This window comes from Haliotis asinina, chromosome 2 (genome assembly GCF_037392515.1).
Source record: "Haliotis asinina isolate JCU_RB_2024 chromosome 2, JCU_Hal_asi_v2, whole genome shotgun sequence".
Classification (NCBI taxonomy): Eukaryota; Metazoa; Mollusca; class Gastropoda; order Lepetellida; family Haliotidae; genus Haliotis; species Haliotis asinina.
The window spans coordinates 27,054,968-27,070,026 of NC_090281.1; the positions used below are offsets into that span (position 1 = coordinate 27,054,968).

Consider the following 15,059-nt stretch of genomic DNA (forward strand, 5'->3'; position numbering starts at 1 on the left):
ATACATAAAAAGAAGGATCCTTCCGCAATATAGCTGGAATATTGCTGAATGCGCGGCCAAACTCATTTTCATATACCTACATCGCTGTTTATGCTTTCACCCATAGATTGCATCAGAACACAACATTCAGTTAGCCATTATTCACATCTCGTTGAATGTATCTTTACATTCAAGTTGAATGTATTGTGCATATTAACGTTCTCGGGGAAATATAAATTGGTTGGGGTGGGTGGTGTGAGTGACCAATAACATACATGGATGGGCATTAGAAATGGATGGGGTATTGAAAAATAGTTTTTGTTTTGGTTTGAGGAAAACCCTTTTAGATACTATATTTATTAGTTATTAAACGCTCTGGGTCTTTGAAAAGTGACATCTGATTGACTCAGCATTGTGCCCTTGGACTAGGGTGCAGGCCAGACATTCAACTCTTGACTCCGTAATTCTAGTGACTGAAATCAATCAGTGTTGTTAAAGACTAACGGCTGATTCCTTAGCCTCATCAAAATGTTCTGAACTGTTAAATGTTTAGCCACAGCAAGAACTAAGACCTGATTATCATGCGAGTGACTCTTCCTTGTCTGAACTTAATTACATTTCCATTACAAGTTCAAAATGAGACCGCAATCTGAGGACAGGTATTACATAACAAATACATTTATTCAAACAAGGTATGTTCCTTTATTATCCACATTATAGCATAGTAATATTTCAACAGTTATTTCAAATAAGTCTCCTTTGTTAGTGGATAGTAACAAGAAAAAAAATGTTTGCACAACTTTTGCAGAACCATTTTTCTAGGTCATTTACCTCCTTACCTCGTATGAACATAAGTAAATCTACCTCCCTACCTCGTATGAACATAAGTAAAGCGTACCTGTCTGGGCATTAACTAAAAATTCACACATCTGTGTGGTTCTGCTTGTGCCAACACATTGACTGTTTTTGCTAGAACGCTGCTTAAACTTGACATATTCATGTTGGTGGAGAGTCTTGAGTAATGTTCATCATAGAGGATAACCACTTGTTATTTAGCTGACTGAAAAATTGTAGAGGTGAGCTTGGACCTTTTGATGTTTGTGTGACGAGCAATACTTTCACAACTTTGTTGCCCAATAATGGAATAATGATCTGACAAAATAAATGTTATGATTTTTAATCATAGTTTCATGGTATTTACAGTAATGTAGAAGCACATCACATGTACACGAAATGGAACAGCACTTGATATTTCTGTCTACATGTTGTAGTGATGATAATTGAAAATGATCTAGATTGTTTAGTCTCTCCGCAGTGGGAATCTTTCCACCCTCACACCATCCTTGGTAATGATGTTGATGATGATGCCGTCACCCGTGTAGATGTCCCTCTCAGCTGCTGAGATGAAGACATCCTTAACAAGAGCTATACACTTCTCTTGGGACAGGGGAACCTCGGTTACACCCTCCTGGTTCTTGAAGCCGATCTGAAATTAAAACATTTTATAAACCAATTTAATACTTTCAGGGTGTCAACAATGTTTCAATCTGCAACTTAAGCCTTTAGTCTGATTATCGAGTCTAATGACATTTCTGTTTAGTCCAGCAAATTCATCCAAAACTGGTCCATATACATGCACAAATGTTCAGATCATATTCCAACACTGTCTGCAGTAGCAACTGAATCTTTGTTCCCGACTTCACAAAAGGGGAGGTAACTCCATGTTTCCAACTCAAATGAGCCCAACAGTCTAAGTAAACTTAGTCTCAGTGTATTTTGTTACACTCCACCACTGAGTCTAACAAAACCTAGTAGAAGATTGCGTCAGGTACCCTTTGAGCAACCAATGACCATCCAGTCAAACACGAGATGGATAAATAGATTTAACCAATTAGACAACGGTTACTATATAGGGATCAGAGGGACTTTCAAAATATTCAGGTCACTGACACAGATCTCTCCACAAACAAAAATGTGCATATAACACAGTTATTTGAACTGCAGTATATATGCTTTGGGGTTTCTGTTGACATGGTTACCATAAGCTAATATTTCCACAAGATAACATCCTTGAATATTGCCGAAAACACTATTTACAGCGACTGTTTACTATCCGTTGTCATGGTTGTACGTACGCCATGTGCATCACCCGGAAGCGAGCGTACGCTAAACAGCATTCGGAATCGTTCGGGTACATACCTTTTCGAGATAAAAAGTTCAAAAAGTATGTGCGAATGTGCACTTTCACGATTGGTAAGCTGTGTTCTGATTGGTCAATCTCAAAGGTTACCTGACACGACCTCCCATAAGATTTTGTTAGACTCAGTAGTGGAGTGTAACCAAAAGTACTGAGGATAAGTTTAGTTAGACGGATGAATGACATAAAGTAACAACAAAATATACTTCCTTGTGAATGTGAGACTGACCTGGTTGTCCAGAAGAGGTTGCAGCATGGCACTGGCTGACCCCCCAGCTCTGTATGATTCTCTTTCATAAGAGCCCACGGGGTCAAAACTGTAGACACACCCTTTACCTGTAACACAAGAATCACCTTTACCTCAGAATGCACATGTAAACTTTCCCTATTGGACATATTCTCTAAATTTACTGTCAGAAGACAAAATTTGCCTTTAGCTTCAATCATTTTCTTGTCCGGATGCAGGAGTCATAACGAACACTGTCTGGGTTAATTGCCAGCTTATTTGACACATACTTACATTTTCACATATGCTTTGTTCATCAATTTCCATTAAATAAAAGCCAAAATTAATATGATTTTTCTGCAGGCTGTAAGAGACAAGACAGCCTTGTTAAAGCTGATTCACATAACATGTATGCTTTGTAAAATAGTAACATTAAAGAATCTGACATTCTTTTACTTCTTTTGAAAAATAAACAATGTAAACAAAGCATTTGATCAGTTGGCAATAATAAATGGCTACTAGTGACTTTTTCTTTCATTTCTCAGTTTTTACTCATATTTTTGCTTTTGGATTGGAATGAGTAAAATTGAATAAAATCGTTTACTTTTGCAAGGCAAGATTCTACTTTTCAGTGTTTGATCAACTCGCTTTACCTTCATCATCAAGCCCTCCAATTATGTTGTAAACATAGTATGGAAAGAACCGTCTGTAGTACAACATCGTGGACAGCATGGCTGCAATAGCAGAAGTTGTCATCTTCTTGTGGTGATCATGGTCATAGATCTGAAGATGGCAAAAGATGTAGGGTGAAGACTGGTTTTAACACACTGTCAAAGATTAATATACTTACATACAACATAAGCATTAACATGCAAAATGTGAATGTATCTGGTCCACCAGAACTGCAAATTTTTAAACTTGTGAACAGCTTAACATACCTATTCAGAGATTCATTGAAGTGAAAGGGTTCAGATCATCCCCAGTAATGTTTTAGATACACACACAATTAACATCACAATAGCACCACATACATCAAGTTAACTTACCTTTAATCTGGCCTTCAGTACTTTAGTAAGTGTCAAAACATCACCATGGAAACCACAGGCACCCAAAACAGTGCTTTCAGTCCTGCAAAATGTGTTACATATCACCAATTACTGATGTATTCAAGTGAACACTTAGCTCTTTTTAAAGAACACTTTTGTGCAACTCATTTTTCAGTTTCGTGTTGGTTTTCAAGAAGCTCATTTCATATTCTTTAAACTTAAACTGTGCAAAATCTGTCAATAGTCTAAAATAAAACATTGTATCATTTCCTGTCGTTCACACATATCTACACTTGAAATAATAGAAATTTAGCATAGATTTCTTTGACCGAGCAGGGATAAAAAAAATCCCATCACCCATCGTGCGAGATAACTCAGTTTTTATTTCGGGCACTCAAATAATGGTATCTTACTTGTCCATGGCTAATAGATAATTTCCACACACAGTCTCAAAATGCTAACAAACTTGGATTTCATTTCATATCTTCTCAAAATGTAGGTAAAAATATTTGCAATGATAATAAAGTAGGATTATTTTGCTCAGCTACATTTATCACAATTTTGATAAATAGTCCAGTACCCACTAACATCAAATACCATGTTGATGTATTCTTTCATAACTGTCTTGATTATATCATTGAAATTAGGGCATGTAGAAAATTATTCAGGACAAGTAATTTGCCTGATGGCAAGTGGCTTTTAAAAAGATTTTGTACCCCTGGGTTGAGTGAAAGTTGTTGAATGATGTGGTTACATCAGGGCAGACTGTAAATATGAAGCCTTGGCTAGACAAACCGGTGATTTCACAAAGCATCAACAAATGGCTAAACTTTAAAAAGATATAACATTTAACTTCATCCCTACCACAAGACATCATTCCAAAGTTTACGAAGTCTGAGTCATGCGACACCCCTCGTTGTAGCCTGAATAGTTGCCATCTGAAAAAATATGACACCTAAAAATTCAGGTCCAACAATACACTTACATCTGATAGGTCTTGGGCATGTCTCTGGAGTGAATAGAGAATCCTTCACTTAGCCTAGTATCAGATGCTACCACAGAAAAATCCTCTCCTGCTATTGCCAGAACAGTGCTGAAAGATGATAAAACATGAGTTTGTCACAACAGTTTTGTAAATGAAACTGAAATAACTGTAGTTGTTTTATGACACATGCATAGATTATTATTGGGCGAATTAAAAGTGCTATGAGAGAGACACATGAGGAAGATGAGTATTGTTAAATTGGAATACAAACCTACGAACAGTAATCATAACATTTTCCGTTCTACATTTATGTGGATATTCAACTAAAGGTAAGAGTTAATATGCTTCAATATACTTTAGATTTGAGAATACTGTCAAAATATTCTTGGCCAACATGTTTAGATTTTCCATCATCATTCAATAGTGTTCAAGACACGATACTCGATAGTAGACTAAGTTTAAGGTACCAGTCCCTGCTTACCCGCCATTAAACGTGTATGGATTGAAGTGAGCCTGTTTTGGATTCCCATACTGATACATTTCTCCTCCTTCAGGATAACCCTGGACGATCGGAGGATCCATGCTCAACATCTTCGAGCCTTGGGTATGACTTAGCTCTTCTGTTTGGGAAAATGGCAGACGAAATCTCGTCTCAGTTGTCACGTGACCTAACCATATTTATTTGTTATAAATGTCTTTAAGCACGTCTTTTGCCATTAGTGACTGGCATAAAACATAGAAAGGGAGGAATGACGGCATGGTTTATCTTAACACTTCATAATTGGATTTTGTGGGGTGGTGCGTTGTTCGTTTACTGACAAATCTCGCCCTTACGAGACTCCGGAGAAGCGGCATATTCAGCATGGTAATTTGATTTCGTGATAGATTGTCATATATGCAACCGTCCCGAGATATTTTCATCACATTAAATACTACGCTTTAGTGTATCACTACAAACTGTGGTTGCCAGTTATATATTCAGACCCAATTAAATCAACATCTTGCTGTATCAGAGTTGGCGTTGTTTTTGTAGCAGGTGCATGTAAGTTCGTTACTCAATCATAAACGTGACGATATCATCATTCCTTGTAGACTGGATTGAATTGGTTTTTGTTTGATCGTAGTGACAACGTTTTCGACACGGTTGTGTCCCATATGATCTTGGGCTGTTGGTCTTGTGATCAGTGTGGCAGACATATTATTAAAGTTTGGCAAGAAGGGTCGTAAAATCATTGAGTGGTGGGGTCCATTGATTTATCCGAGAAGTGAGTTAACACATTTTCAGAATGTTCACTAATTTACTAGACTGCACGGCGCCCGACTGCACTTTTCGTTTTGGGTAGCATTCCTTTTCAACAGCTAGGATCCGCTAGTTGTGTTCCATTGACCTAGTGATCATGGTTAATGCAGAAAAGGGTCGTTGTCGGCATCGGTACAACAGATGTGTACTCCGGCAGTTTATGTATACAGTAAGGCACTCTAGCCAAATTTGACTTACAGCTACACACCCATAGGTCCATTCTACATTATGATGGGAACTGGCATACTATTGTATGACATACATTTGGTTGTGCTATATTAGGTACGTTATATATTTGGTTTTGTTTAGGGTACATTTCTGTATACATGTAGTGGCCACAAAATTTCTGAGTCCGCTGCTGGGCTTTGAACGACGGACCATCTGATTCGAAGTTGGTTACCTTGTCCATGTGACCAAAGAGCTTAACCCTTGTCTGCAAGCTGACAAGGTAAGGATGTCATCTGTGGAATGACTCCTCCATGCCCTGCTACATCCACATCTGTAGTACCTGTGACATTTAAACCCTTCAGCCCATAATTGATCTCATTTGTCAAGAAATTCACCTGTCATGTTTAATTACTAAAACCAGCAACACTATTCACTTTGCAAATCCAGAGACCATATATGTACTGTGGGTGAAATTGAGGCACACCCAAAATCGGTAGTAGATCAATTAACTTAATGTGATAGGGTCATCCCAATGCATAATCACTTTTGAGTCAGTAATGTATCTTTCAACCATTCACAAATGAAGCGAGACCCCCCATACAGGTTCACAAGCTGATGGTAAACTGGTAGGTTGGTTTTGTTTGAATGGCTCAGATAACCAGTGTTATAGATAGGTAAGCACAGGCAAACATTTCATTCAATCGGTGCCTGACTTGCAACAAATGTGATGAAAACTGTCAGCCATCTGTTAGTTCATGTTAACTTGTCACTGTAACTTTTCAGCGGCAGATGGGAGATAACACTTCAGTGAGGGCTTCATTGTTCATCATGTTTTTGTCAGTGAAATTAATCTGACAATTTTGTCATTCCAGCTCTTCTATTCCTTTTTCAAGTCCCTTGTTGGGAAAGATGTGGTGGTAGAGCTGAAGAATGATTTGAGGTAGGTAAATTTGTTTTGATGCCATTAGGGTAGCCTTGTTTAACCATTTGCTTGACATGCTAAAGATACAAATCTGATTCCCCACAAGTGTAAAATGTGTGAAGCAGCATTATCTTTTCTTTTCTGAAACATTCAACCTAGCATCATCCACTGAATGCTTGTTAAGTTGTGTCTCTCCCTCAACATGAACTGTATGAAACTAGTCCATAGTTTGTCATTTTAGTAGTTTATCATGAGTGGTTCTGTATTGAGTTTGACTGTTCTCAATTTTGTCTGTTTAAAGACTAGATGACACCATCAGTTGAAAGTGTTTATCAAGTTTATATTTTGTGTCAAATTCTATTCAATATGTCAGTTTCACTATAAAGAAAAATAGCATTAAGAACTGGTTCGTAAGAACAATACACTAAAGCTACAAGTCAGTGAGCACAGCATCTATTGCACTTTTACCTGTCCTCATTACAATTTCGTAGTCTCAGGACAAAGGAAAATTACTCTAGTATGTTTTCATTCCCTTGTGCATGCTGATAAGGACTGTAAGGTTACGTTTCTATTTCAGTATTTGTGGCACGCTACATTCTGTGGACCAGTTTCTCAACATCAAGTTGACAGATATCAGCATTACGGACCCTGATAAATACCCTCACATGGTGAGCTCCATGTACTGAGCAAGATGACATCCAGTGTTAATACTTCATACTTCCTCATCTGCCTCCCACACAACTTGGAGCCCTTGGATTTGGAAGGAAACATTTTATTTTTTTCTCTCCCTTCCATCATAATCTAAAAACTTCCTCCTCAGTTAAATATTCATACAGGATAGTACTAATATTCAAAAATATATCATGCTGTAACTGATAAGTAGCTGCTATTTTAAACATGGATCAACACCTACTGTAGGATAGTGCTAATATTTAGAAATTTATCATGCTGTAACTGATAAGTAGCTGCTATTTTGAACATGTATCAACACCTACTGTAGGATAGTGCTAATATTTAGAAATATATCATGCTGTAACTGATAAGTAGCTGCTATTTTGAACATGGATCAACACCTACTGTAGGATAGCGCTAATATTTAGAAATATATCATGCTGTAACTGATAAGTAGCTGCTATTTTGAACATGGATCAACACCTACTGTAGGATAGTGCTAATATTTAGAAATATATCATGCTGTAACTGATAAGTAGCTGCTATTTTGAACATGTATCAACACCTACTGTAGGATAGTGCTAATATTTAGAAATATATCATGCTGTAACTGATAAGTAGCTGCTATTTTGAACATGGATCAACACCTACTGTAGGATAGTGCTAATATTTAGAAATATATCATGCTGTAACTGATAAGTAGCTGCTATTTTGAACATGGATCAACACCTACTGTAGGATAGTGCTAATATTTAGAAATATATCATGCTGTAACTGATAAGTAGCTGCTATTTTGAACATGGATCAACACCTACTGTAGGATAGTGCTAATATTTAGAAATATATCATGCTGTAACTGATAAGTAGCTGCTATTTTGAACATGGATCAACACCTACTGTAGGATAGTGCTAATATTTAGAAATATATCATGCTGTAACAGATAAGAGGCTGCTATTTTGAACATGGATCAACACCTACTGTTCATTCATTTAAGAGATTTAAACATGTTGAATAATTGTTAAGTTAAAGTTTATGAGGGAGAAAGATTCTCAGCAAGGTTGATGACTTTGCCAAACTTGTGGTACAAATGGTGAATGGGTCCATAGTGTTCAGCATAATAGATAAGATAGTATCAGTATAAGTAAGCATACGTTCAGTATTATTTGTTACACCTCTCATACTGAGTCTAACATACCCTCGTTACAGTTTGCATCAGCTAACCTTTTCAATTGACCAATCAGAACACAGCAGACCAAATCATGAAAGTTGACATTTTCACATACCTTTTGAACTTTTACCCCAAAAAAGTTTGTACCTGAACGATTCTGAATGCTATTTTCTGTACAGTTGCAGGTGACTGTGCTTGTCATAAGAAGCGACTAACGTGATCGGGTGGTCAGGCTTGCTGACTTGGCTGACACATGTTATTGGTTCCCAATAGCGCAGATCTATGCTCATGTTGTTGATCACTGGATTGTCTTGTCCAGACTCGATTATTTACAGACCGCCGCCATGTAGCTGTAATATTGCTGAGTGTGGCATAAAACTAAACTCACTCACTCACTCACTGTACAGTCGCTTTCTAGTGATGCACAAGGAGCACACCACAACAGTGAGTAAACAGTCACTGAACATAGCATTTTTGTCAATATTCAAGGATGTCAGCTTGCCGAATATTAGCTAATGGTAACCATGTCATCACTAAGCCTTAAGTGTATATACTGCAGGTCAAATGTTTCTGCGGGTTTGGGGTTTTTGAGCGATCAGTGTCAGTGACTGTCCAGCTAACCCTAAACAGTAGCTGTTATCTGATTGAATAAATTTGTTCTGCCATCTGGCATTTGATTAGATGGTCATAGGTGGCTGAAAGGTTAGCTGACGTGACCTTCTGGGGTTTGGTAGACTCAGTACAGCAGTGTACTGAAGAATACTGAACCGTTGTTTTGCTAGACTGGAGATAACATATGCTGTATAATTGTGAGTGTGATTGTGACTTGCTCTTCTTACCTTTCAGTTGTCTGTAAAGACATGCTTCATTCGAGGATCTGTTGTGCGATATGTTCAACTGCCTGCGGACGAGTGTGACACTCAGCTCCTGCAGGATGCAGCTCGCAAAGAGGCAGCTCAGAACAAACAGCGATGATACTCGGCTCATTGGACAGTTTGAGACATTGAGAGATTGTGAATGTGTGTGTGTGAGAATGTATTAACATCAACAGAAACATGGAACATCCATCATCCAGCAGGCCATTGTCAGTACTTCATGGATTTGGGTACAATCTATATCTCACCTGAGAATACAAACTGTCCACTGACATTGACACTCTGAGTGTCAGCTTTGTTATCTCGTAGGTAAAGGAGTGACATAGTGTATATAATCTGTGAAGTACTGATCATGTCAACAGATTAGAGAATTGTTGCCAACAGAGGACGGACAGGCTTTAGTGACACCTTGGACTTAGAATGGCAACATGAGGTTTATGAATTATCAGTTCCTGATTGTACAGGAATCTTTTTCCAGATTATGAAAATAAGAAGGATCAGGCTTTTAATTTGGGATTATTCATTTGCATCACTGCATAAATTCATGGGAGTATCACACTGGATTGTTATGTAATAATTTAACATTATTAAGAGAACTTATTGATGTTTGGTTCATGAAAATTGATGGTACAATCTGAAAATGTTATTTTCAGTTTTATGATACAAATATTTTTTTGTAAATAAAACATTGAAATTTGTGTTTCTTTTAATCATTTCTTGACTATGTGATTGTGGTTAAGTAATAGCCTGTCACCACACATACAGTTTAGCATGTTCACATTGTTCACCAATCCTTAATGGATCCATCATTTTCGGTTCTGGAGACCACCACTTTTCTTCACAGACTAACAAGGACGCAATTAAAGTAAATACAGAGATTTTGTTTGTCACAGTGTGTTCAATGTGATCACACAGTCTGAGTTTTGATTTGGGTACAGCAAAGGAGTATTAGGTCGTGGGTAGTCCTTCATATGCAAATACAAAAACCAAACACTTGGATGAGCTCTTTCGGGTAGACTTGTTTCTGGGTCAGGCTGAAGAACCCATAGTTATGATTAGTACCCAGACCAACATTCCCTGCAAAGTTTATTCAAAAGTGATAGGGCCGGTATGTTAGTATAGGCTAGCGGTTAAAGTAGTCACTCATCACAGAATACATGGTTCAGTTCCCTGCATGGGTACATAGTGTGAAGCCCATTTCTGGTGTCGTTTGCCATGATATTGCTGAAATATTGCTCACTCAGTGATAAAGGCACTTCTGAAATGACATTGCATATGATCCTGGTACCTGTTGTTTTAGAAATATGCCAGTAAATTATGTCAAAATCTTCAAAGATGATACAACAGTTTAAAGCATGAAAAAATAACGTTGTTTAATCTATTAATTAAATGATCACATTCCCAGGTTCTGAGATGGGTACCTAGGTCCAACTCATTACCAACCTGTCCTGGGTATCTGGGTTCCCCCTGGATGACCTGCCTGGTACTGTTATACATTCAGATGGGTACTCAGGTCTAACTCATTACCAACCGGTCCCGGGTATCTGGGTTCTCCCTCCCAGGCCTGCCTGGTACTATGATAGATTCAGATGGGTACCAGGTCTAACTCATTGCCATCCTGGGTATCTCGGTTCTCCTACCCAGGCCTACCTGGTACTATTATACAATCAGATGGGTACCCAAGTCTAACTCATTAGGATCCCATTCCTGGAATTTGGGTTCCCCCTCCCAGGCCTACCTGGAACTATTATGCATTCAGATGGGGCATCCAATCCCGGTTATCTGGGTTCCCCCTCCCAGGCCTGCCTGGTACTATTTTGTAGCAAGAAAAATCACATGCTGGGTATTCAGCATTCCATACCACACAGGTATTCAGTTGTGGAATCTTAACCAGAAGAACTTGAAAGCAGGATTGCCATGGTAATTAATGCTTGGGGTCTGAAAGTCGGTAAGCTCCCTTTCAGCTTTTAGTTTTGTTTCATGCCCAGAAAAAAGGTAAAGAATCAAATCAAACGTCACTGAATTGAAACTGCAAATTCAACCATGTTACCATTCATTTTTATTCATAAACGCAAAAGTTCTACCAAGCCATCACTTTCATTAACAATAACAACTACGCAACAAAAGAGTATACAGAGCAGCATTGTGTGTTCCACTGGAGGGGTTTGAACTTCCCTCCTGTCTCCTCCACACACACACACACCTCTTTTTTAAAAATGATTCAAGAAAGACCGACCCGTGAAGGTTCGGGATAGAATAGGCCTTCAGCAACCCATGCTTGCCATGAAAGGCGACTAACGGGATCGGGTGGTCAGACTTGCTGACTTGGTTGACAATTTGGTTCCCAATTGCGCAGATCGATGCTCATGTTGTTGATCACTGGATTGTCTGGTCCAGACTCGATTATTTACAGACATATTGCTGAGTGAGCAATAAAACTAAAGTCACGGCGAGAAAAAAAGAAAAAAAAGTCAAATTGACAAAACACAAGTAACTTTATCAAATGTGCTGTTTTCAAAGATTTTCGTTAAACTTCGAAGATTTTTGTACAGACACCAAACATTCCATTGTAAGATCAATCAACACTGCCTTGGTGTAATAATTAATGGGAACATGCATGCCAGAAATGTTGCCTTTTATGAGAAAATGATCATGAATGGACTTAAAGCATTTGCTTCTTTACAAAAGGTCATGGTAAGGATACATTATTTGCGTTTGAGAGGATGACGCCAAAATGTTTTGGTGGGGTTTCTATGCATTTAGCTGTTGCTCGCGAACAATACTCGTACGAAGCTACTATAGTGTCATCTCGTAGTAAAGATTTTAGAGTGAAAAGATCACTTGAAGAGTTGTCAGTTATTTTTTAATGAAACACTTTAGTTAAACTCCTCACTTACGTTTATAAATTTCTTTATAGATACTTAAGCGGAATAATTAGTTTAATGCCAGTGTTCATAGTATTTCCCTTACGGCAATTTTATTGCATATTTCCTTTCAAAGGGCTAAATGTTTACCCTGATTCTGAATGTATAAGTACATTCAATGATAATGTATAATAACTGAAAATTTCACTCAGTGGTTATATCTAATTACTGACATTTTCAGTAATTAGACATAATCACAGAAATGAACCAGGGAAATTATACTTGTTTACTGACAGCGTATTTTTGAGTTTTCAAATAAGATTAGAGATCAGTTTGTCTTAGTGTGAAAAAGAAGTAAACTGAAACAAGTTTTGTCACAACATATCAGTGTACTTCATTGGTGGATCATGGTTTATCAAGATCACCTAAGTTTTGTTGCGTCCGATGACGCCCAAGCGTGCTTCAGAAGTCGCCTATCAACTTACCTATATTTGCTACTCGGTGTCTTAATTATGTGTACTCCAAAGTCATAGTGGTTCTGAATGCAGAGCCCAAGTTGTTAGCCAACTGAATCTGTATGTATAGGAGAAAACACGCCTCCGACGTTTTGGTAGACAATGTAAACGAAAAGTAAAACCTGTCCCTCCAAAAGAAAACTCTCAAATGCGGTTATTCTGACCTAATGGATTGTGTGAAGCACACTTTAGGTTTATACATGGCCTTCACTGGTGATCGTGCATGAGAAGCTGCGACATCCCAAAAGCCAAGGTTCTGGATATCCTTCGAGGATTGCAGGCTACTGATCTACTTTCTGCCATTGAATCTCCTCTTCCAGCGCTGATGTGTCTCATCAGACGACTTGTCACTCGACACTGATGTCCCCTCCACTTCCGGTAAGATCGCATATCAGCAGAACATAATAGCATCATGGAGAACAGAGAAAAAACCCCAGAGACGCACAAGAAGAGCAGGCCTAGCGCATGGTGAAGTGTAGCAAACGTGTTTTTACCTGTAACTATCAGAGACAATGTAACTGTTCCTACCCCTTATGTCCACAGAGGACGAGGCGATCCCCGAATGTCTGTGGTGGATCAAACAATCTCTCTATACGTCAGGCAGTTCAACTTGAGTCAGTTTGTGGTGGGCAAGGATTTGTGAGTTGTATGTGTGCTAGGTCCAAACAGTGTCAAACCCATAGGGACCTGTAACAGTGAAAAACGCAATCAAGGTAGGTCTGCAATCAAGGGTCGTAGCATTATAAATAAAAGGGCTGCTGCAAATGTTTCAAAACAAAACTGGAGTGTAATTTCAGATGTTACCGAAGGTAACCATGTCAAACAGACATTCCTAAATGTTCATATTTACGAGTATGATGTAATACGAAATGGCAAGGGCCGAATGTTAAATGGAAAATGTTTCCCTGACCAAAATGATCTATGTATCGTTATGGAGTCTCTTTGCGCAAATGACTCAGCCTGTGATCATCAAAGATTCCTAATATGTAATTGAATGCTATTTACGTTCTTATGTTTTATTCTAAAATTAAGATTAAACCTAAAGAATACGGCTCTTCTTGGTTACATTACTATTTCGTGTAAGAGTTCATTGTACAAGATACACACGAGGTGTAAACAAGAATACTTTTCCCGGGTTCATTTTAGTGGTTATTTCTAATTTCTAATGTACTGAAAAGTTAGTATACTAAATTAGACGTAACCACTGACAACCTGGAAATCTTTATTCCCGTACTTTAAAGGCCACATGCCTACAGTTCATTACAATATAATGTAATAGAATACAGTGTATACATGCAACCGTGTACAACCTTTCACGCATATGTAAATATAAATGCGCGCACCCCCCCCCCCCCCAACACACACAGACACAGACACACAGACAGACAGACACGCACACACACTAAAACACACACACACACACACACACACTAACACACAGACACACACAGACACACATAGAGAGACACACACACATGCGCGGTCATGTTTTCAACAGGTGAAAATAATATACCAATGAAATCGGTTGTATATAGATATACATACACACACGTATATAGCTATATCTGTATCTGTAAACAGACATTTATACATTCACTTATAATAACAAATAACAAGGTAACACAGTTAAATTAGAGTATCTCATACATTTATCTTGTTTCTATAGACATGATTAAATATGCATCGCTAAATCTTGCAAAATTTTACTTTTTGAATTCAAGAGCAGTGAGTAGAATTTGGTTACATCTGGGTATGTATAATAATATGACTGCAGGTATTGTTCTCCAAGTTGTACGCTGGGCACACAAGCATAAAATTCAAGTTACAAACTTTACAAATTCTTTGGTCACTGTTAATGTTTACGTAACGTTCAGTTTCAATGAGAATGGCATGAGAGAGAACATCTACAGCGTGAAAGAGCTGTCCGAAACTTTGTATATACTAGTAAATATCTTTTAACCTTTGTGTTAGTGATAAAACAAAGTCTGATTTTGAATATATCCATTCTGGTCATGCCATATCTGCCCATAACCACTATTGAAAAGTAACTCACTACACCTGTGACCCAATTTCTTTTTCCTTTATTATCATAGGGCAACAGCATATTATAACATTTTTAGGACGTCAGTATGAATTAGGCA

General features: G+C 38.0%; 2 protein-coding genes across 2 annotated transcripts; one reads left to right on the plus strand and one right to left on the minus strand.

Moving 5' to 3' along the window:
- Positions 1-1,143: 1,143 nt before the first annotated feature.
- Positions 1,144-5,085, minus strand: LOC137273506 (proteasome subunit beta type-1-like). Its single transcript, XM_067806224.1, has 6 exons — positions 4,915-5,085; positions 4,434-4,541; positions 3,449-3,530; positions 3,056-3,185; positions 2,406-2,512; positions 1,144-1,465 (listed from the first exon to the last, which is right to left on the minus strand). Exons 1-6 carry the CDS (start codon positions 5,022-5,024, stop codon positions 1,280-1,282), a joined length of 723 nt encoding a protein of 240 aa, XP_067662325.1. The 5' UTR covers positions 5,025-5,085; the 3' UTR covers positions 1,144-1,279.
- Positions 4,964-10,237, plus strand: LOC137273508 (U6 snRNA-associated Sm-like protein LSm2). The gene is made up of 4 exons (XM_067806226.1): positions 4,964-5,298; positions 6,774-6,841; positions 7,401-7,491; positions 9,511-10,237. Exons 1-4 carry the CDS (start codon positions 5,296-5,298, stop codon positions 9,637-9,639), a joined length of 291 nt encoding a protein of 96 aa, XP_067662327.1. The 5' UTR covers positions 4,964-5,295; the 3' UTR covers positions 9,640-10,237.
- The last annotated feature ends 4,822 nt before the right edge of the window (positions 10,238-15,059 follow it).